The sequence below is a fragment of the Sparus aurata genome, chromosome 24 (genome assembly GCF_900880675.1).
Source record: "Sparus aurata chromosome 24, fSpaAur1.1, whole genome shotgun sequence".
In the NCBI taxonomy this organism is placed as follows: domain Eukaryota; kingdom Metazoa; phylum Chordata; class Actinopteri; order Spariformes; family Sparidae; genus Sparus; species Sparus aurata.
Window position 1 is genome coordinate 8415474 of NC_044210.1, and position 24938 is coordinate 8440411.

A 24938-nucleotide genomic window follows, 5' to 3' on the forward strand; every position below is an offset into this window, starting at 1 on the left:
AAGCTGGCGGGTTTAGTAACCTTTAATGAGCTCTATGATGCAAATGTCTCTTCTGCTGTGTGTGTGTGTGTGTGTGTGTGTGTGTGTGTGTTTGGGTGTGTGTGCTTAATGATGTAATGTCTCGGACTTCCTAAACTTTCAGGCTGTTCAAACTGAAAATTGAAAACCCCTGATTCCTTTTCATTTCGTGCATTCAATCCTGGCATCTACATTACTATATTACATCATCAAATGCCCTATGACACTGACTTCCTCAACAAATGGGTGAGCATCATGTTTTAAAACAAGCCGCAAATTAAAAGGTCGATGAATTTTTCATGTCGATAATGATATCATGTCATGTGTTGTCATCTGCCAGCGCGGTACACTGCGTCTGGGACTTTACGTTGCCATGGAGATGTCTGCCTGTGTGTTGACAGGCATTGTGATGATCATAGCTCGTACTTACCGATAAGATGATCTCATTATATTTGAGGGAACCTTGCTGCATAAATTAGCAAATCAATGAGGATTCAGAAAAAAAACTTCTATGCCACCTTAACGCTTAAAAATATGGAGGTAAAATATGCTGACAGAAATATTTGCAAATTAGTTCAGTTTCCTGGGCCTTTTTTTTTTTTTTTTTTTTTTAACAATAAAGCACACACACTGTCTGAGGACACGAACAGCAGGCCTTGACCAGAAATTTAGCTTCTCTTAAAATGTTAATTCATCTCCAAAGAGTGGTTGTGAGGCTTTCATTCCTTCACCGTTCCCGATTTAATGAGAAACCACAAAGGAATGACCAAGCAATCATGTCGAGCTTTAAAGAGGGTCTGATACCACAGTGAAGTGCATTAGGTGGTAATAAGACCAAGCTGGGTCTGGATCATGGCTGACACATTTCCCATCCCTGTGAGCTCTAACCATTTAATCGATTTCCATCTGGGTCTCCCATGTCCACTCCACTCCAGCCAAAGCACTGCTGGTTAGCCAGGGATTGCAGGGAGGTTGGTTCGGATAGGCATTCAGTAGAGCTTCTGTGGAGGGCAAATCAGATGGACCATTTTGATAGAGCATTTTGTGTGTGTGTGTGTGTGTGTGTGTAATGATTCTCTGGCAACAATATGTAGTTCAGATTACACTTTTAGGATTTTACTAAAGATTTAAAATGCCTTTTAATAAAAACAAATCCAACAAGGGAATGCAGTAAATTCCATGCCACAACAGAAAACAAATAGAGGAGGTGTGTTACATGTCATTACACTGTGGCCACTGACAATTCTGTATTCTGGATCATTAGAAAATGGATTTTTCTTAGCAATGGGACAGTTTAACTGGACACCTGTGATGGAGGTGTTTGTTTGCTGTGGAGGATTAATGTGAAAGTGAGCCCCAGCCGAGTGGCTGCTCAGTGAGAACCACACATATGTAATTAAAAATGTGTTTCGTCACTAAATGCTCCTACCTGCAAAACACAGTCTTTAGTGCAAGGGAGCATTTTCTTGTTAGAGCTGCATTGTCGGTGCCAATTTGAAGAAACAGCCCCTCCAATCACAGCTTTTTAGACCCTGTGTCATTGTCATTTAATTGCATTTTTGATTACATTCCCAAAACTGCGCAAAGTCAATCACAAAATTCCTTGCAGCCAGCTGCCCCACAGGAAACCATTTTAATGTGAAAAGCCTTCTGTCATGGCCGCCGTCTGTAACACCAAGCCCCACCCATGGTCTCGCCCCAAGGGACTGGACAGGTGATAGTTATTTATTTCCTGAACTGACCAAACTTCTCACAAAAGAAAAAAGTCTCCAGCATGTCTCCATGAAAAGTATTTTGTATTGAGAATGCATTTATTTATTAAAGGTGAATATTTAAATTCATTCACTTTTAACAAACATTGTATGCATGTCAATGTTTTGCCACTGTCTCGACAGCTCACTTCACTACAGACAGACAAGGCATTTTTTCTGAAGGCCTGAAACCGCTAAAATCTCATCCTCCACATTAGCTTGTGTGGCAACAGGCAGTTTCTGTTGTTGTGATGGCACCGTGGGAGCAAAATAATGCATAATTCATTGTTTACCTGATGGACAGAAAGTCGAATTAATTCTCCAGAATCTCCAGCTGTGACGGGTGTCTCTGATTTTGATTTCCTTGGTTTAAGTGACAGAGTTGATTGTGAAAAAGTTGCGACGCCAGTCACCAAGGACCTGTCTCTTCTATCAGTCTTGCGTCAGACTGGAGCCTCGTTGGGCGTGTGTGAATAAAGCACATAATATTCTGTCTCTTCCCCCATCAAAGAGATTATAGCATTAACCTCCCTCATGGCAGACGTCCAACGCCTATTAGCATTATTATAAATATATCCAGTAGTGATGTTAACACAGTATCCTGGGATTAGCCCTAGCTGATCCAAAAAGCTTCATATTTGCATCCATTTCCTCAATAATCCTCGACAGCGTGAACAAAGTCTTAAAATTGATGTTAACGTCCATGTAGTAGCTGGTGGGTCACATTCAATTCAGTCAATTAAAAAAGTAATTGATATAATGAATGGATGATACGCTTCTCAATTACCAGGGAAAGCAGGTAGAAGCGCTTGTTGTGATTATTTTATTATTCTTGAAGTATTAACGGAAATTGAATTGAGTGGTAATTTATTAAACGCCCTCCTCATTGCGAGCTTTAATGTGTGTGTTGGTTTTGGCAAGCACCCTCCACCCCCTCCTCTATTTTGCTGAGTTATTGCTCGGCGTTGGCTGCGTGATTGCCTGTTGGCGATTCATAAGCAGTGAGACCTTTCCCTCCGCCTGGTTCTCATTAAACCTCAGAGGGAAGAGAAATACCTTCCCTTCTCAGATCTATTAGATTGGATTCAGGGAGCTGAATACAATCTGGTACAGTATATGCTCCCTCAGCCCCTTCCCCCCCCCCACACACACCTACAAGCCCAATTCACAAATACACACTGTATACACACCTACACAGACAGTCAGTATCAGTCTGATGGGAATGTCGTTTCATTAGGACGTACACGACTTTTTTTATGCGTTCATGAGAACAATATATGAGCTTTTACCAAATTCTCTGCACACCTTATGTCATCTTTTATCTCTGTCTGGCGAAATGGGCTAGACTCTGCAGGGTCACCTGGGTAATCTGCACTCCTTAATTTAAATATATTTGTTTTTGCAGGGAAGATTTGCTGAGCAAACATGCGTCAGCAATAATGCTACAAGTTCCTAGTCGATCTACAGACAGCTCAGCACAGCCACATTTTTGCTGGATATTGAGTATCCTTAAAGATAAGCTAGAAGACAAGTGTAACTGCTTTGCTTCTACTTACAGTGGCTATGGCCAGTATTTTAACAATGCTTTAAATACTGGTTTCTGTCATGCCCACAAATGTCTCTATTGGTTCTCTTCTTTTTGGTTCTCTGCCAGCTAGGGCATGGAGACCCAACTCAAACCCAACCTGTCAGGATCTAGTGGGCCAGGCCGGGTTCAGACAAAAATGATGTAGAAATGATGTCAGTAGGGGATGCATATTTATAAATGTGATGTAATAAAGCTAAACAGGCAAGCTGTGTCAGGCTCAAGTCCGGTTTGTAAAAGAACAGAAATCAAGTTGGGCTCCGTTACAGCTCTTGCAGAGTTGGTTGAGTTTGGATGGGAAAAAGTGTCCTGAGCCGTTCTCTATGCCCCGCATCAAATGGTAGAAAGCCAGAGTTGGTAATAACTAGCTGGTAGACATGTGCAACAGAGCATTCAGCAGCTAAAATCCAGAGATTTTCCTCAGGAGACAAAAACAACTGAACTATAATAGAGTGAATTTTGTACTTACATTCATCAAGTGGCTGGAAGCATGACTCCAAAGGAATGAGAAACATCTCTGTACTTGAATGTGAAAAGAAGAAACTTCTCTCCATATCAACTATCAACAGAAATCAATCTGTCAATAAGGCGCACTAATTAACACCTTATTTTACCTTTATCTTTACCATATGGTCGAAAGTTTATCAATGCATATTGCAGTTTTAAAGGGGTCATGTGCTGTAACGTTACTACTTATTGGTTGGGATCAGTAACTTTCTGAAGTCTCTGCTGCTCGCCTACTGACTGCTCAGAGCCAAGAAACAGTCTGACAGACGAGTGAGCAGACAGCCAGGCTAACAGTTTCTTCTGAAAATAACCAGCTGCTGGCTCTAGCTACGTATTTAGCCTACACTCTCAGAAGAGTGGCATCAATCCTCTCATCTAACTCAAAAGAGCAAATACGGAAACTTTCCAAAAACGTGGGAGTGAAGAACTTGAAGCACTGAAGGCTTTCATTTTTAAACTATTTCACTTGAAATTGAATTTCGCAATGATTTGTCAAGGTGTGTGTTCACGCTTGATCTAAAATGTCTTTAACTAAATAAAATGTTATGACACTTCAATCAATAACTCTCTGGAAAGGTTTAGGCACAGTCGATGAGGCTCCTCTATCAAGCTGTCTCCTGGTTTGTCTTTGCTGTGTAGCATCAAATTAATCATATTAGGCAGCAGTCACATCCCATATGTTTTCTGAAAAATACATCGTCTTAGACAACTTCATAAGAATAATAATCAGCTGCTCTGAGTCTACTGCCGGACCTGTAGTATCTGCCGGAGGCAAGGCTGTCAAATGATACCACTTTTCTGGGCGGAAGAAAACATCACCTGCGTATCAAGGACTGCAGTTCCCCAGCAGTTTGGATGGAGTTGGGTGCAGATGGCTGGCTGCATCTTGTCCTTTGACTGAGTTCCTGCTGAAATGTGCGGATGTGGGTCAAATACCATTTGCAAATAATTTTAGGCTTGGCCTCTTCCTGCTTGGGAGAACCAGATGGCTTATGGCCTCCACACGCAGTAAGTAGCTTGAGTTATTTAAACATCTCTTGGATGCAGAAATAGTTTGATTGGCCGGGTTAAGCCCTAGTGTGATGAACTACAGAACTACATTTTTTTTCAAAGCGTCATTGACTTAAAATGACGGAGAGGGTCATTGCTGTTTATAATTGCATTTGTTTTTCTACCTAACATGCGGGCTTGATAGTAAAAATAATGGTTCTGCTGCAAAGATTCCAACAGCAACTATATGGTAACAGTGATGGATAACACTTACATTGTTTTTGAACTGGAGAAATTCTCTGCCATATGTGAGTGAAATCTAAACACATAGACATCATACACACCTTGCTACAATCTATGGAATCACACTGCGCAGCTTGATCAATGGCCAGCAGTGAGACATTCAGCTCGATTCATCCTCAACACTTGGCAGCAGTCCCACTTGTGTTCATGTCACCTCGCGGTGTGATATTAAAGCAAAAACAACTCACAGATACAGAGAGTAGCTCTGCGTTGAACCTATGACCTCTTGTCAATCTCAGTTTAAGCTATGTGACTTTATTACAGGCTTATACACAAAAAAAAAGAGATGGAGCTCTTGATATATGGAATGGAATAGCAGTTTGCAAAAGCTAGCGTGAGCTTTAGGTGTACTTTACAGCCAAATGTTCACATTTGTATATCATACCGTTACAGCCAAACAGGCTTGTATTTGAGATACGGTGGAGTGAGAAGAAAAGCAGCACTGCCATCTAGAAATCCTACATTGCAAGAATTTAGGACTTTATTACTAACAATCAAGTTCAACAACAACAAACACCAGTATGGGTCATAATAACCTGCTTTTACATTCGACCTCTGTGGTCATTTGTCTGATGAGGACAGGCTAAATAGAGACGTATTTAGATTATATTGGACTGCTAATCTAAAAAATGCACCGCTTAGATGCAAATACAAAACAAGGGATGTGTCCACCAACCTTTTTTCTCTACCTCGGTATCTCTATTTACTTGTCCGGTGGTTTTCAAGCAACGTGAGAAGCCCTACATTTGAAGTGAGCCGATGTATGCCTTGACATTTGTCTTAAATGTTAACTAAATCAATAAATTATCCAACAAATTCATTGGGTCGATTGTCTTAAAACTTCGCCAAGGGAGCCTCTTACGTAAACCCGTCAAGTCCTTTAGCTGTTTGTTTTCTGGCGCTCCTCAATGGTTTTGACATTTTTCACTAATCAACAATGTGTGTGAGTGAGTGTGTGTGTATGCGCCTAGGAAATTTGTAGTTTTGCCAATGTGTGGTGCAGTGCCATGAAGGCTGAGAACTGCTGGAAAAAGACAGCAGAGTGAGGTTTCCTTCACAAGTGGAGCTGCTGCAGCCACATACATAAAGATTAGGTGTTACCGTGCAACCCCCTCATCGCATATAGACCTATTACATTTATTATACCTCCGCTTTGGTGCTGCACGCTTATCACCTCGTTTTTAGTGCCACATTAATATTAGAAGAAACAATGGCACACTGATGCTATTCGGAAGCATCGTTCATCGCATCATTATTCAATCATTTGTGCTGTATTTAATAATCAACCAGTAATGTCTTATACCATTTAAAGACTTGCAGGAGAAAAGGGAACCAACATCAGTCGACTCAGTTTATTAATTTTTTTTGTACTTGTTTTGACATGCTTCAATCAAACTGTAATGCCAAAGGGGAGTCGGGAAGACAAAAAGAAGTGGCTGCATGGCCTACTTGTGATTACCATTAGAGGGCTGACACCAGGGGGGCTGACACAAATATTCCTGTTGTCAGCGCACATAAACATGGGTACTGATGCTATGAACAAGGGTAAATTACAACACTAACTGATGACTTGTGTAGGAGCAGTACCGTTCCCTTTTGAAAAAGTAGTTGCGGATGGTGGTCTGAGCTGAGACACTGGGGTCTCTGGACCGGTTCTTGGTAGCATCTGGGGCAGAGTTGTGGGAAGCTGGTGGGGGGTCACGCCCATTTTGCTGTAATAGAAACTCCTACTACTCCCACTTAAATCTCCTGTCACTGATTTTTTTATTTGTTTTAATTTTTTTTGCATTTTTGCCTAATAATGGCACCATTGTTTAAAGGAATAGTTCAACATTTAATAATTCAACAACAATATGAAGCTCCCGCCAGCAGACAATCAGCCAAGTTTAGCACAAAGGTTGGAAATCAGAGAGTCTGGCTCTGTATCGGCTCTATGCCAGTCAAAAGTAGGCTCTTGGAGTTGTGAACATGAGGTTGCCAGACAAACAATGGTGTCCCCAGGTAGCCACTGCATCTAGCAGACTAATAGTGTCATATATAGCCCCTGTAAAAGCCCACTTGTTATTTTTACACTGTGCTGATTTAACAAACAAAATTAAACATGTTAATTAAACATGTTAATTATGTGGCTTCTGAGTTGCTTTGGACAAACCTATGATAGCAATATCTCTCTGCTCCCAGTCTTGGTGCAAACTTTGGGTGAAGGGCCTGATTTTGGTGATACAAACACTGGCTTGAACCTGCCTTGTAGACAACCCTAGCTTAAAATCTTTTTATTATTCCCAAAGTTCAAATTCTGCTTTATTTTTAATGTAAGTGACAAAAAAACAGCTTTTTTGCAATAATAATATTTTATGAATTATTAACATCTATGATACATTTTTTAAGACACAAGTAATATGAGTAAATTGTAGGGTTTGGACATGTTCTAAAACTGGAGGAACTGCAGGAACATGGTGCTGCTATAAAATATGTACTATAAAACTAGATGAGGCTTTTTAGGTAAGAACTTTGTTCTCTGTTCTTCCCCGTTTACTTAGTCAATAGTGAGCTTTGTGTCTCAAAAACGGGAGTTGTCCAAACATTTTTAGGTGAATGCAGTTTAAATCTTTTATCACAATGTAACCAATCCATGCAGTGCATCATTTCAGTTACATAGAACTATAGGGACAGAGGCTGTATGCACACCGCTGGTGCACTGTAGTGACTGCAGTAACAGCATTTCAATGCATGCCCAACCCAGAGCCAATGTGAGCCGCAGGGCTTTTACACGTACTAACAAGGAAAGAGGGAGGTCATGCATGAGATGATGTGTGGACAATGTGGGCTGTACCAGTGCAACAGAGTATGGAGTGATGGATTACAGTGTGTGCAGACTATACTCTTGTGGGTCCATAAGTGACTTGATCTGTGCGACCCATAACTGTAAGTTAAAAGGATAACTGAACAGAGGCTGTATTTGTGTAGACTGTATTTGTTCCACTTGAATGATCCAAATGAACTGTTTCTAGGAGACAAAATGATCTTGCAAGGTTCGTGGACTGAAAAATAAATTAAACTTTGTTGAGAAGTTGCTTACCCTGAATACATCAACATATGCGGACATGTTTATTCCAAACAAAGAAAGAAATTGGTTTAAGTGGCATGCTGAAGAAACAGGCTTTTAATATTTTTTTTTTTATACAGAAATAATAGTTTTTTTTTAGAGTACTGTCCTACAAATTAAACAGCAGTAACTATAAAATTATAGCTGGAATAAACTTTTCCATAGAAAGTTTATAGTGCCTCCATTTAAAGCTTATTAGTCTGATTATAAAGTATTATCATGAAAAAAAAAATTGCAGACTTTTGCACAGTCTTCAGGGAAAGATGGTCAAACACACAGTATCAAACTAAATGTGCTCCTCGAGCCTTCTTGTCCATTTACCCAGTTACAAGCTTGTGTACATAAAAACTTAGGGGGCTTGACCAAGGAGCATTCAAGACATAGCTTAAAAATGACATGCGGTGAAGAAAACCGACAATGCAATCTGCAGTTAAAACCAATTCATTTTTAAATGGAGGTTCAATACTGAATGCAGTGAAACTCTAGATAGCCTGTGTGCTGTTATTGCAGTTTGGTTTAAAGCTCTGTTTTAATGCAAAGTTTACATGCTGTGTTGTCAGAAATTGTGCTTCTGTATGGGCTAATGTGTTTTTTTGGGGTGGACAAAGTATTTAACAGAATATTTAAAGTGCCCCCGCGCCTTTGTCAAGCAGTGTTTTTCTGATGGAGTCACTTGAGGCAAGTGGCTAGAGGGCTTGAAGCACTGGAGATGACTTTTACTAAACAGCATGTGATTAATTATTTTACAGCACATTTATTTTGAAAGTGAGACTGAAGATGTGAGGCTAACCCGTCGGGATACCATCTGACAGCCCACTGAGGCCTGCAGTACTCCCTGTGCAGCGTTCCTTGGACACTGAACATATGGGAGATGAATGGTCAGCTGGGATATGTACATCTGCACACGTGTGTGTATGTGTGTGTGCGCCTGTTTGCCGGGGCTGACAATGCGTAATGCATTTGTCATGCCAGCCAGGCCAAGCAGGCATAAAAGCCCTTTCTTCTTAATCGAGGCCCACAGGGTAATGTGGTAATACAGATGGGGCCTGTCATGCTTTTCTGAAAAGCAAGACGAGGAGGAGGATGAGCAACATGAAGTGGAGGAAGAGGGACTCATCTGGCCTCTGTGGATCATGGTTTCTCCATTAGAAGTGGAAAATAGGGTTGATAGACAGAGAGTAAGGCAGGTGTCTTAGTTTCTTCCCATATATTAGACCTTGGCTTCCTTTTAACTTATTTTTTGTCTCTGAGAGATGAAAGGGAGAAAAACAAGCTCTCAAACAGAAGTATAAAAAGGAGTAAGCAGTACAGAAGACGGGGAAAATATGTCCTGAATATTCTCTTTTACAGCAGCGTCATCATTACCTATGCAACATCCCACATGAATCTGCCATGCGTTATTTGGACATGTGTCAGGTCGGCTCAGCTTTTGTGAACGTTGTGTTTGTTCAGAGACTCACCCTCACTTCCAACGGGAGGGGAAAATAAAAGATTGAAGAGAGGCTGGAAACACGGCACTGTGGTTATATCCTCCTGCTTTGCACTGGTAAATATATCTAACTGTACTTGGCAAACCAGGCAGACTAATGTCTGTGTTAAACATATTCTTATGCAGATTCTGAATGTCATCATCTACCTTGATTACGCACTGTGGTGTAAATTAAGGACAATTCCCTTCAGGTTGTCCCAGTTTCCAAACGCTGCAGACCTGCTAAGCTGTAACAGATCAGCTTTTCCCCTCCATGCTTGCACTTCTGTGGGCCTCCAATTTTGTCAATTTTCACTGTAAATGGGTCTCACAGGAGGGACAGTGGCTCCTACTGTCTCCCTGCAGGTGTTTGTGCCCCCTAATCCTCAAACATGCAGATGAGTTTGGGCTACATTGCCCGAATGTGTGAATGCTGTTTACCTCCGTCTGTCTTTTCCTCTGATGTTATGAGACTGGCAGTGTGTCCTGGGATTTCCCAATGCATGTTGGAATATGCTACAGTCCCTGGTCGCCCTAAACGAACAATGAATGCGTCTTATGCATTTCTCTATAATTGGAACATTGTGATTACGTATTGTCCTGCGCGCCTGCAATGCCAGACTTCCCCAAATGGACAATAAAGATTTGATTCTGAGCCTGAACGTGGGCTTGATGCCCAGTAATGGTGGCAGACATTACTCAAAAGAAGGTTAGAGATGCTACGCTATGACCGGAAGGATGCCAAGAGGAAACCATGATGTGGCTTAAAATGATTAAAAAGAGCATGAATCAACAAAAATACTCCTCTCCAGCGTACAGTGGTGGTGTGGGGTCAAAATACTACACCACATAGACTGGAGTTCAGTTTCTGGCAGCAGTGCTACTTGCTGAGTAGTGTGTTAAAATAGAGAGGCAAAGTCACGGCCCTTCTGTTGGCACCATGGGACCTTATTTGGATGAAATGTTTTAACATTAGTTACTGCCAAGAAAGACTGTGATACACTTTGAATTGTTGAAAATACACATCCATAATTACACAAGTCGAGATAGTTTCAGCTTGTTGTAAAGATGGTAAAATACTGGACCACAGGGGTAGACCAGCTGGCCACCATTGTCATCCATAGGGCCGTGCCACTAACGTGTGCATAAGGATGTGGAAATATACAGTACATCACTTTAAAGCTACAGAAAGTGTTGGTGAACAGGGTTCCCCGGTCCTCACTGTGATTGCAAAAGGCAACATTTCAAAGGATTTCGACCTTAAGGTCTACAAGGAGATATCTGTAGGCGCAGAACAAGCTGAATTGTGGACAAAAAACTAATTTCAGATGTGCATCTGCATTGTTGTCCCTCATTGTCCAGTTGGTGGAGCAGAACATGCTGTTGGAATTGAATCAACGCTTCCCAGCAGGCCTCCACTAACCAAAACTGTTTGCATCAGTAGCCCAGCACAGCAGGTCCCTGGGGACATTGCACGCAGATGTGCGCACATAGATACACCCGCGTGCACCTCGATTCTTATCATCATCACAGCACACGAAATGACATGACTGTGAAGATGCTGACAATTTAACAATATAGAAATTCTTGAGTGTCAATGAACCGTGAGGAACAATCGAACATGAGTCTCAGGATGATTAAGTAACTCATTCCAATCATGTGACAGCTAACATGATTTGATTACACGCAAAGTACATATGTTTGGTTATCTAATAGCGCTGCAGTCTGTAGAGAAACAATTAATAGATTCCAATCATTAACAGCTGAGTTATTTTATTCATTTTTGTGGTCTTTCTCTGCATCAAGCTGCTTTATATTCACTGTAGTGCTGACATTCATACCTGGAAGCTGCTCTGTAAAACAGCACACCCTTCTTGTTGGATAGAGAGCCGCCGGACTTGAGCGGGGTCAGGGGTTAAACACACTGCTGTAAGGCAGCTCGTCTTCAGGGTATAGATTGAGCATAATTTTGTGGGCTTTTAAAGTTTTTCGTAATCTCGTGCTAAATTGAGGCTGTGCGGATGTCTGACAAGGGTAACGTAGCACAAACGCTTCGGTGTAACAATATGGATAACAGTGCACCTGAGAGAGGAAGCAAGTCAAAGGATGATTTGACTTGACTAAAGTGCAGAGAGTGAATCTGTAACATAATGTAGTTTGCGTGTGCATACGAAACACCCTTGAGTTGGATTCTTTTGGGCGTTTTTCAAAAAGACTCCACTTCCCAAAGAGTCTTTTGACAACACACCACTTGGCAGAACGTCCAGGCTGCAGATTCCAGACAAGTCCGACCCGCCGGTCACAGTCCTACAAAAAATAATACAAACCAACTATAGCACTATCTCGCAGGGGTAGACACACAAGAGCTCTCTCGCATGCACTGTGCTTAACCTCAATTTATGTTGTAATCAAAACAGCTCAACCTGCATTTACACTATTGTCTGAGAGAGGCTCTGCAGTTGTTGTGAACGGGAGCACTCTAAAGGGAGGAAATTGTGTTTGTGTGTGAGACAGAATGTGTGTCTAGTCTTTGTGCAATCACAGAAGTGAAGCGCTGCACTTTAGGCTACAGTTTCCCGCGGTGTAAAGAGTGTGATGGAGAAACGGTGCATGGGAAATACTTTCAAGCTTGTTTCAATGGGATCTAATGATAACACTGAAATGGATTAACCCAGTAGTTTAAACCCATTTCATACACATTTCCGCAAGTCTCTCTTTACTGACCTTCTCTGGACCGTAGATGATAAGCATTGCCAGCGTCTTTTAGTACAAGGTATGTCTTTGGCTGCTGTAGCGCTGGCCCTTTGTGACATTATAATTCATATGATGACCTTCAGATGATGAGTGCCCTGTCACTGATCTTTCTGTCTGAGCAGAAGTGTGCTTATGAGCATCCTAAGGGCCTACTCATTCTGACCAATGCCAATACCAGTGTCCCCCCTAAATTCTTAAGCCCTGAACCCTCACAGACTTAGTTGGTGCCACCTGGTAAGTGTTTGAGTAAGACAGGCTGCAAGGTCTTGAAATGGTAAAGAACCAGAATGGGACAGCACTCAGTGACATCGTCTTACCCTGTGGACATTTTGAAATATGTACAAATAAAAACAAAGACAAAGAACAGGAATGCACATAGTTGCAATAGTTGAAAATTCCAGGGAAATAACATCTTTGAATAAGCCTTCATAAGTGCCATTATCTGAATTATCATTGTTTTATAAAAGTTAAAGGCTTTCTCAGGCAACCCACCTCAGCCCCATTCATGACCACTTTCTGTAAGTCAGCAGAAAATGCAGAAAGTGGCCATAAAGACATTATAAAATAATGTCTCATAATGTGAGAGAGCTCTCATGCATTTGATAGTGGGACAGCACTTAGCCCTTGCAGACTTACCTGGAACACGAGTGTGACCCTGGGATTGGGCCTGAGACTTGACAGCTAGACGTAAAGCTTTGTGAGGGTGTACATTGGCACAGTGTTCCTTTGAGCTATATGCTAATGTCCACATTCTGATATGCTCAAAATCAGAATGCTAGTATGCTAACATTTGCTAATTTGTAGTAAACACAAATTATAGCTGAGGCTGATGGGAAAGGCATTAGCTCAGAAGGTCCACTATGGACAGGTCTGAGATTTGGATGTGCTAGCTAGTAGCAGCTAATTTAGCCACAAGCCACTTAGGGCTGCACGATATATCGTTTGAGCATCGCCATCGCGATGTACGTGTGTGCAATAGTCACATCGCAGAGCCTGCTATGTAGGACGCAAATGAACTCATCTAATTTCAAGGGCACCTGACACACACTGTGCACGGCGATCCACCAATCACATTAGTTCTTAATCAGTGTGCCTAAGCAGACCAGCCCCTGCGCATGGAGTGAGTCGCTGGTAACAACATTGAAAAATGAGCAACGAACAAGAGAAAATCGTGAGAACTAAGACTTGGTGCCAAAAAGAAAAGCAACGTCAGTTACCTGGAATTATTTTGGCTACAAGAAGGATGATATTGACCAAACACGTGTTCTGTGTCGACAGTGTGTTGCATTTGTTGCCACAACGAGGTAGCACCATTCATTTGTTTGACTATTTACATCGGTACCACAAAGCAGAGTCCTGCACAGGTCTTATTTTGAAAACCCGCCCGTACACGCCATACTAAAAACTGCATCCGACCGGTTTTCCTACGGTAGCACAAATTACATTTCGCACCTGTGCCGACCCGCTATAAATTGTTACCAACGCCCGACCCGCACCCGAAGGAAAATTAGACAGGCGTAATTTTTATAAATGAAAGTAAGCCAGCTGGGGAATGGGAGTTCTGGGAGGGCGCACGCATGCACAAGCTCATATGAAATATAAATGCTGATCATTTTGAAATGCAGCATCACATAGAATGCTATTCAGGTCATCTGACGAAAAATTCCTGTATTTTTTCATATCGCAACATATATCGCAGGGTTAAAAAATATCGCCAATATCGTTCAGCCCTAAAGCCACTAATCTCACGAATTGATGAGGAGCAAGCTACAGAGGTCTGGTAATATCAACACTACGGGATGCTTTCATTTTCAAACTTGTAGTCTTCAACCCCACAACACTTGATTGATCAGAATGTGTAAATCTTCCTCTGGAGCCACACAATACCTTTTCAGTATTGCATTGATTGTGTTCCACAAAAAACTACCAATGACACGCTCATGGTGCGGCTAGTGAAAACATCAGAAGATCCTTAAAGTCAGCAGCCAGTGTTGTTACACTGATCAATATATCTAACCAAAGTGTACCCACACAGACCGACACAATGACAATACCACCCATGGAGCCATGTTGCTAATGTGGCTAAAAGTGGTCACAAGTGATGTCATGTATAACACCACCTAAAAGGTTTGTTTGTGTGTGTGTGTATGTATGTGTCTGTGTGTGGGTGTGTTACTTAGATTTAGATGCTGCAGTGAGAAAACTCTTTTTCTTCCTGTTCTACAGCAATGAAACAAACCAAAACCAACATTCTTTGTTGCAGCATTTATGTCTGGTACTGTTCCACGTTACTGCCGCTCCAATTTCTGCTTCCTAGAACCAACCCGAGTGTTGTTGCCAAGATCCTACATACTGACTGAAAATGCTATTAATTGCCATGGTAACACAGTAACTGCTCCAGGAAGCACGGTGGAGCTCTTTCTAAATTTCTAAAGGTAAATCTTTGCTCTCTGGATGGATGAATGGCTCTGCCTTCGTCGAAAAGCGAAATAGACTGGTTTTAGTTGTCAAGATGACATTGAATGACGATGAGCCTCATTCTAAACTTGATTATAGATTTGATTTAAGGCCATGGACACACGTGGAGGTTCAGTCGCACACGACAGCAGGATGAAAACACTGACGAATGACAAAACAGAATGATTGCGTGTATAAATCTAACACTTGTCCCACCTACAATATGTGCAGCTATAATCACTCACTGTTCTTCCTTCTGGCTCTTGCAGTGAAACCAACTGTCATCGATGTGGGCATATATGTCAACAGCATCGGGCCTGTGTCATCCATCGATATGGTGAGTGAAAGCATTCACTCTCTTTCTTTCTACTGCAGTGACACAAACACACACACGTTTGTCCATTGTCCGTCATAAGCATCATGGTACATGAATGCTGTCATTGCTCACGCCAGTATTTTGGGGGTCATGTGGCCATGGCCGCTGACTGTGTTATTAGAAAAGACCAGAAACGACAGCCGCTGACTCTTTGTTAACGTCCTGTGGATCAGCTTGGGTTAAGCAAATGATTGAGTTTAAAAAAAACCAGAAGAATGATAGAATCCTGCTATGAAAGCAATCGAGTTAGACAGCAGTGTCTCTGTGGAGGGAAGAAGACGCCCTTGGAGGCTTGGGCATAACAAAGAGTTATTTTCTTCCAGTGCTTCTGCTTTTTGGCTTTATTTAGCAACTGGATCTTTTGCACCAGCATGGTAATTCCCAGAGCAAAGTTTGACTAGAAGGAAAAAAAATATGTTGGAAAAACTCCAGGACATGGATCGATGCATATTTCATTATGGAAAGTCTGATCAGATGCCATAAAACATATAAAATGCTGAAACTGAAAGCTTGATGAGCTGTAATGAGCAAATAGCATCTTTTCAGACAACCGATGGCATAAGCAGTCTGTTGTTTGGCCTTGAATGAAGTGCGGCTGCCTAAATGGATGCAGCATTTCATTATGTATAATGCAAACATTCAGCTGCCGTCAATACACTCAAATGTCATATTAATTTTTCTGCTTGAAAATCCTCTCTCCAAACATGAGAAATGTATTGCTTTGCAAATATTAAATGAGTGAGACGTGATAATGAAAGCATTTTATCGCTGAACTTACCACCAGATGTTGAGTTGCGACTGTTGCCTGGCAACATTAAATATATCCAGATATAAAAGCAATTTAGCCGTTTTTACTGTCAGCACTATCCTGCAACTTAGAGTATTCAAGACTACATCTGCTCAGTCAGAATTAATTTAAAGGAATGATAAATTAATGTTCTGCACTGGATGTCATTACTGTAGATTATTAGCAATTCCCTGCATGTCTTCACCATTTAATGTTTTATTATTGCTATTTGCCAGAAGTTTATTCAGATGTGCAAAATGTAAGAATTTGCCACTTGTTGAATTCCTACTCCAAACAAATAGGGGGCAGCATACCTTCAGAGTAACCACTAACAGCTGCTGACTCTAGCTGCCTTTAGCTATCCAGTGTAGTAACATTCTGGACTGGGAGCTTGGAGTGCTGGGGGAGTGTCGGTGATGTTTACACTGCCGGCTCAGGAAGTTCTGACTGCCGGGAGGAGAAGGTTTTCAGGCCCGGGATGGGGTGGTGGGACTAAGCAGGGAATGCTGACAAAGAGCAATGCTGTAACATAACGTTGAAACTGTTCTTTCCTCAACCTCAGTTGGTAATTATAGTTATATTTAAAACATTTTTATAGTTTTAAAGCAAGATGTCTTACCTGTACCTGCAAAGCCAGTTATCGTCATATTATTTAGATAAATGTTTAGCACAGAGGAATACATTTTAGATGAGCACGACATCACACAGCTGTCCCAAATGAACCCTATTCATTTTATGCCTGTATTCACTCACTGAGCAGAGGACATGTTGGGTTCAGCTGGGTTAATCCAATTTGGTATGCAGTTGTTTTTGTGTTCTGGAGTCTGAGGAGCCAACAGGACATGCCCTTTTGCGAAATACTGTAAACTTTATAGTCACTGTAGACTATGTAATTGGTTGTATTTTCCTAATTCATCATTAATCCGTTTACACGAGAGAGGGAGGGAGAAAAACGGAGGGGGCAGCAAGATAACCAAGCTGTGACCTCTATTACATGTCTGTCTGAGTTTTTCCTTATCATGATCCAGGTAAGGACAGAGGGTGACGTGTCCTTTACAGATTGTAAAGCCCCTTGGAGTCAATTTGTGATATTGGGCTGTATGAATAAAATGACGTGCAGTGTAACAGAAGATTGAAGAATTGTGGTGGTAGTTAAATACAAGAGAAGGGCGACTTGACCTGTTTACCATAAAGCTAAACATTAAAGAGGTCTGTCAGTTATTGGCCTGTGGGTGGGTCGTAATCAACACTTAGCTAACCCAACAGCAACAGAGACTTTTAAACAACAACAAGACGGCTGTAAGCAACACTTGAACCAAAAAGGAATGTTAAGCCCTCCAAGCTTTAGTTTCCTGTAATATTTGTGATGACCTGGCGTAGGTGGTATCATTGACTAGCTAATGTTAGCTTGTGTGTGTGTGTGTGTGTGTGTGTGTGTGTGTGTGTGTGTGTGTGTGTGTGTGTGTGTGTGTGTGCCATTGAGAATCTGCCTTGGTGCATTGTTGCAGTGAAAACAAGGTATGGAGTTTTATTGATTTGGGCATTCTCTCAAAAAGCATTCTCTTGATAATGAAACACTGACACAGAGCTCTGAAAAGAAAATAATTACTGCTGCGACAGTTTCTGTGAGGACCTGTCAGACCCCATCCTCATATAGAAGCTGTGACCTCCATGATTCCATATAAATCTTAAGAATATCTATATAATGAGAGAACTGAATTCTGTCATACCTATGCAATAGTCAAAAAGTCTTAAAAGGAAGAGGAAAAAGCCAAATGCACACACTAATATGTTCCTAAAGACAATCATGACAAAGACAAATTCTGTTTTATGGCTGTTTTCTTATTATTAAGATGTTTCTTTTAATGAATCCACTCCATGAATTATGTGATCTACCCAATAAAAGGATACTGTATAGCAAACTGAGTTCTCTTGAGGCTTAATTCCTGCAGGATCGTGCTTATTATACGACTTCTTGCAAAAGCCATCAATCGACACTCCAGATAAACCGATCGGTTTTATTATGAACTAAAGCCACTGGGAAGCTTACATCGATAAGTAGGACTGTCTGTACCAGCGAGCAACAGCTTTGTGGCAGAAGCGATATGAGGAGAGCCAACAAAACAGACCAGACTCCCATGGCTAAATGTAAAGTCTGAGCAGATTGCCTTTCAAATCAGATGTGAGAGTTCAACAGAGCTGTTTAATAATTGTAATCAAGTGCCATAGAGCCACTATATAGTGGGCACTGAACTGCAGCTGTACTGAAAGGCTGCAATCAAAACCACCCAGGTGGCAGACTTTAGAAGTAGGGCAGATGGAGCAGCCATCCCTCCACCAACGGAGCTCTTAATTGTAATAGCTACGATTGTGACAGAGCTCTGTTGGTATGAAGTGTGAGTGTAGACAGTTGATGAGTGACAGAGGAAGTAGGTGGATGTGAAGGTAAAGCATTTGTACCAGTGACGAAGCAATGTACGTGACATTTGAATGAAAACACGTACGTCGAGAATAGGCTTCCAAACACTGAGCCATTGCCTCATGGGCTGGTTTTGGATTTGTGACAAATTTGTTCCTTCTGCAAGTTAAAAGCCCTGAAATCATACTTTCTCAGTCATCCACTGACTATAACTGATTGCATGCGACATTAACACAAAATTTGTCCCACAAAGTTCAATACAGCTTTGGTTATTTCACTTCCGAGATCTCCGTAGTTGAGTTTTGGGGTATTTTCCTCTTGCAGGCTTGAATTGAGCAGGGTTGGATAAAAGGTGACGTCACACACTTCTATGCACCTCTGAATCAAAGTCTGATTAACGTTGGTGGGTAATTGTGATGCATTTTAATCAGAGCGAACCACACCCACCCGATGTGGCAGACTTAACTTTTATCGTTGCTTTGAATTCTCTTTTGCTGCTATCAAGAGAACTCCATGAGAAAAGTGGCAGGCGCACCAGTGAAGCCGAGGTACTCAGTCATGTTGGTGAGGAGGATGCTAAATTTACAAAAATGATTTAGTTTGAAATGTTTTCTACCTTTAGTTTTGATACCCTTTTCTCTACCTTAGCAACAAGGACGATCCTTCCCTGTTGCTAAGCCAGACATATTCCTGCTGCACTGAGTGAAAACAAGGCTCAACAGACGCATTAGCTACAAGAACCGTAAAGTAGGTGTGGAAATAACTGGAATTGTGTGCATTGGGATAAATCTTGCATCTTGCATTTATTTTAGATGAGAAAATCTCATTGTATGCAGATGTCCAACCTCATATATCCTCTGGACTTGTTAAAAAAAAAAGCTTAATTTAAGTACAATTTGAGAAGAAGAGAATGCAGCTTCTGCAGTACACACACACACACACACACACACACACACAATCAGGAGTAATAGAGTTGTTGTGAATGAGAAACTCCTGCAGCCTGTAGTAGGTCAGTGAGGCATGGCCGGTTTCAGCTCGCTGTGGGAGCCCAAACTTTGTTTCAGTGGAGAACAGGATCCCGCTGTGACGTTCCAGTGATTTTCCTCCTGTGTAAGCGCTTATTGGTTTCACCCTGTCAGAGCCGATGGACGCCGGTCAGTGGGATGCGAATCCCAGGCCGCCCCAGGGGCTGACTGGACTGGAATTAGTGCAAAGTCCCAAGTCTTTTATTTCTCTCTCTGTCCGCCTGTGTTTCTTCCCCTTTTATCCATTTCCCTGTGGAAGTGTCATGGAGAAAACAACTGATTTCTTCAGTGTGGCTCAGCTTGGCCTTGTTTCTGTAGTTTTTCTCTTTTTTTCCAAGGCCCCACATTCACACTGTACTGCACGTTTCCTTTTGCTTGAGCGCAATCCATCATTTGGTCTGAGACCTCCATTTAGCCTGTTCGCTCCCTCTGAACTTCACGGGTGTGTATCCCCAAGTGACTGTGTGTGTGTGTGTGTGTGTGTGTGTGTGTGTGTGTGCGTGTGTGTGTGTGTGTGTGTGTGTGTGTGTGTGGCTTCCACATGAAAAACCAGGTCAAATCCCGAGGGTCTTTAAGATGCATGATCCGTATTGATCTCACACACACAATGACTGTCTCGACAAAGTCAGCGACGACCAAAACTCCAGGAAGCTTCTCATCTGCCTTTGAACAAAACACATTATCTTTCTTCATTTGCCGCGAACGGTAATGGGCACTGGCTGGGATGATGCAACGCCAAATGAAGCTGATAGTAATTTAGGACATACTGTGATGAATGGTTGAGTGATTAAACGGCATTAGCGGCATTAAAGTCAAGCGGAAGTGCGGGGCTTTTATAGCTGGTGCTGGGAGAGTCTGATAACGCAGCCGGTGAATTGACGGACAAAGATGGACGCACTTTGACATCGACACTCTGTTCTTGTCGTCTGCGCTCGAGCCAGCGAGTGGGTGGTGCCTGGAATTTGCCGCTTTACTATCGAGCCTGCCAGTGTTCAACCAGGCGTAGAAATTATTAGGGCCACCTGTTCTGTCCGTGAAATATACTGATTACATCAAACCAAGTGAAAGCCATGATTCAGTGACCATCAATATTAACCCACCTGAGACATCGAGGCACGTGAGAGAGGTTCGAGCCTTTAGACAAGATTGATATGGAAAAGATGGAAAAGGAAAAGCATTCTGCTGACCGCCACAACTCTAATGCTATTGTCAAATTTTAAGGTGTTGAAACCAAAACTGAGAATCAGCCCTGAAGACTACTGGGTGTAATTTGTAGAGCTTCGTCTAATGATTATCTTGAGTATTTAATCCATCAGTTATTTCATTAATCATTCGCTTTGTCTATAATTTCAGAACACAGTGAAAAAAACAGTTCCCCAAGGCGATGCACTCAAATGCCTGTGTTGTGAGCTGTTAGTTGAGGAAAACCAATGATATTCATAGTAGCTGTGGTTCCATCTAAATGTCTAATAGTCAAGTTAGTTTGAAGCACACTTAAAAAACTGCACAAAACAGAGGATTGCAGTATAGGCTACCTTAATCAAGGCTGAGTAGAAGAAGTAAAGCTTGTAACTGGAACCAAAACTAGGTGTGTGTTCTGAGAGCGGAAACAGCTGATCAGTCATGTGATCTCAATGTTTGCCATGTCAGAATTTGATCAGAAAAAGTGTTGCAATCTCCAGTAAGCGCATCTACACGTCAGATGTTAATATTCAAAAATAACCTCAAGCAAGTGTGAAAACGTTTTCATAAAATTGAGGAGGCACAGAAAATTTGAACCAAATCTCTGGAAAATCACAAAATGAGGTGTAAATTATTGCATGTTTCCATCCACTGTTTTTACATGAACATTATGAGTTGGTTCATGGAGATAAACAGTCGTAACGGACGTAATTAAAAGCATCGAACGCCACACTAAGAAAAACATTAAATGGCATCTGTTTGTTTCATGTGTTAATGTGTAGAAGCCTCCTCTTTGCTCCACACACATTTGATGTTCTAATGGCAAATGAGCATGAAAACAGGTCGATGGAGACGCACTTAATGGTGGCCACAGCCCAGATGGTTTTTATGTGTTCCTTTTCAACCAAATTATATCTGCAGAGCGACACTGTCTGATGACCTCTTCCTTACCTTTAGGGATCAATCTAGTAATATTCTCTCCTTATCGTGAACCAATCCCATGGAAATAGGATAGCTAATGGAATTATTGTGTGTATATCCAGAGCCTGATATCTTATTCCACTGTGACAAAAAGGTCCATTGTGGTCAGAGCATTATTTAAAGGGCTGGGCAATACATCGTTATAGCTTAAATTTATAATAATAAATTAATAATATTGAAATATTAGGTCATACTTTATGAAAACCATCATTAGTAAATGGTTTATAATGCATTTTATTGTTTAACAGTCAAAGAGCTATCAACTAAAGTATAATTAACTGTAAATGTATCATTTAGTAATGATGGTTATTATAATGTGTTACCCAAGATATTATTTAAAGGCCATATCGCCCTGTGTTAGGAACAACAATAGTCATACTGTTCCTTCCTTATATGAACACACAAACAGTGAAGTTATTTTTGACTCAATCTGCCGTCCTGTATCTTTAAGTACTCACTAGAGCATCAAACGTGTATTAATACGCAGATGGAAATAGTCCAGAAGACATTCCCTATTCAGTTCTGTTTGAGGAAAATTTGCTAAAATACTACAGTGCCCAGCTGAGAGTATTTTAAATAATTTTCCCCTGGGATTATTAAAGTATTTCTGATTTTGATTCTGATTTAAACAGGTCAACTAGATAATAATTAATGAATAAATGAATATGAATTATTTTTTTCTAATGGTTTATTGGACTGACAGAAGGTTGGTGGGGTTAATGACTTCAAGTTGACATGGATGTGTTAATATGGATGGCAGCCTGTTTAGTGCTCTTCCATATAATTAAAATGTCCTATGGGCGGTAATGATTTTTGAAAATGTTGCTCTACACGTTGCCTATATTGGTCAAATAAAATTAGTGTGTTGAACCCGTAAATGTTAATGTCTTGTCATAATTAAACTTGATGTTACGGTTGATACGGCACACTGATTAACATGAAAATGTAAAAATGCCACTATAATTGAAAAGTTTGCTGACCCCTGCTCTAACACATGGTTGTGTTGTTCTTTGTATCATGGAAATTGTTCACAATAAACAATAATGTATATTAACATCAGATTTAATCCTTCAACCAAGTGCAGAGTTATCCAATACAATACATAAAACCCACCAAAGCCTTAGTTTCCTTGTCATGTTGAGAAAAAATATTACCTGTCTTACAAAATATATTTGCTGTTTCAAGTTTTATTACTATTTTGAAATGAAGGTAATTTCAGGAGACAGGGCTGTACTGGAATAGGCACATCTGCAGAATTAGCTTCACTTGTTGCCTTCGGCCAAAGAGAAAATACTCCCTTTAAACATCAGCGTAGAATCATCGCTCACATCTGACTGAAGTGTCAAAACAGATAATTTTCACCTATGCGGATGTGTCGGGCTGCTATTTGCAGCCGTGCGACAGTTGTGACACAGCTCGGCTTTTTATCACATTCACTGTGAAAACATACTATATCTGCTTAAAAAGAAAATGTTTGTACTGGAAATCGCTCAAGGCCTAATGGTCATCATCTGATTTAGATCCCACGTTGATGCTCCATTTAGAAGTTCACTCCAGCAGCAAATTAATTAATGATGTAAAGATGTGCTGTGACCCTCTTCTCGGAGGTGAAACGCCTGACTATTAATGCCACAGTTCGTTTAGTACACAGAGACGAGCTCTGGGAAATAGCCGCCAGTATGCGTGGACACACACAAGAATAAAAGCTCATCTAAATGCAAGGGGACAGCCACTTTAATTGTGCATAATATAGTGTCATGTTGTGCAGTGGGTTTGCTGGATAGGTTCTTTTCAATACATCGTTTGAATTGTAAATAAGTGTAATGGAGGTCAGTGAGAGAATTTTCATATCAAAACAACTCAAAGTCACCAGGAACATTTTGTGCACGTGCATGGCAATCCAAGGGTTTGTATAAGAAAACCGAACCATGTAGTATGCTCAGCCTCAAACATACAGATCGGCATCTATGTGGGTGAAGAAATGAATGAAAGTATTGATCTAATGCCGCAAGCCCGTGTTTAATGTTTTGTTCTATGATCTGACACCAATACATGCATCACAGGTTTCAGGTCAAAACAGAGTTAAAGGATAAGTTCAGTCGAATGTGAAAATTCAGTCATTCTCTATTCACCCCAACATCGATGGAAAGTCAAGTGAAGTGTTGTAGTCCACAAAACATTTCTGGAGCTTCACAGCGAAACAGCGTAGCACCATTCTCCTGAAAAAACTGAAAGGAGCTGGTGACAATTAAAATGTGAGATAACAACAACAAGACAAAGTTATAGAGGTGTTCAGCAGTCGCTTGTCAGAGCTAACGCTACCTTGTCTGCCCTGGCTGGCTTGACTTTCAGCTCGTTCTTCTTCTCAAAAGGCTTTTCCATGTGTTTTTGTCACGGTAGCTATAATCCCCCATTCTGGTAGAGACACAAAGTGAGACAATTAAACGCTGGTCAACAAAAGGAAATTATGCAGCCTTATTTTCAATCAAACTTGTGTTCTTCTTTGCAAATCTTGTAGATTTCAAGCTCTTCAACACAAGTCAACCCTGATAGTACCCATACTTTCTTTCTGGATCTGTCAAACGCGTCTTTCTTTGTCTCTCGCCTCACATGTCAGTCTGAAGTCGTCTCTGGTGAGTGGAAAGGGATTGATACATCCACTACAGACAGCCATCTACATTAGTCCAGACAAATGTGTTTACATGAATAATCTTTGAAGAGATGTCAACCCCAGCCGAGAGAATAAGCTCTCGTTTGACAGATGCAATATTTGAAAGCGTGTTTGTGTGCATGTACACTGTGTGTGTGTGTGTGTGTGTGTGTGTGTGTGTGTGTGTCTCAGTACACTAAGTCTGTGATAAAGAAGCAGTCTGCACACTCTGTCTGTGTGCATTTGTGTGAATGTGAACAGCTTTCCTTTGTGCTTTTTACTGTTTGTGCTGATAAATCCGCTGAAGTACAAGTTCTGTGTGAGTGAGTCCAGACTCTCTTTTCTGCTTCTTTCTCCTCCTCTTCGATCACTTCTGCTTATTGAGATCCTTTTATTTATATATTTTTTTACAGATCTGCTTTCTTTTCGTGCCGTTTGTGGAGGCCCGACTGCTGCAGACATCCAACACACTCCATTCACATTTATTGTTTTTTTGCTCATTCTGGTTAGAAATGAAGGTCATCCTCTGCAGAGCTCACCAGATTAGCCGACACTTGACTGGCAGACAAAGTTACAATG

At 41.2% G+C, this 24938-nt stretch overlaps 1 protein-coding gene across 3 annotated transcripts in view; it reads left to right on the plus strand.

Annotated features, from left to right (window-relative positions):
* The window catches only part of LOC115577135 (gamma-aminobutyric acid receptor subunit gamma-3-like), a 94298-nt gene that overhangs the window by 15454 nt on the left and 53906 nt on the right, over positions 1-24938 (plus strand). For 2 of the 3 annotated variants that reach the window (XM_030409965.1, XM_030409967.1), the window contains one exon: positions 15209-15276. The exons of the other annotated variant lie outside the window; for it this stretch is intronic. In XM_030409965.1, the coding sequence (XP_030265825.1) occupies positions 15209-15276 (68 nt within the window). The remainder of the gene's footprint in view (positions 1-15208; positions 15277-24938) is intronic. 3 annotated transcript variants of the gene reach the window in all.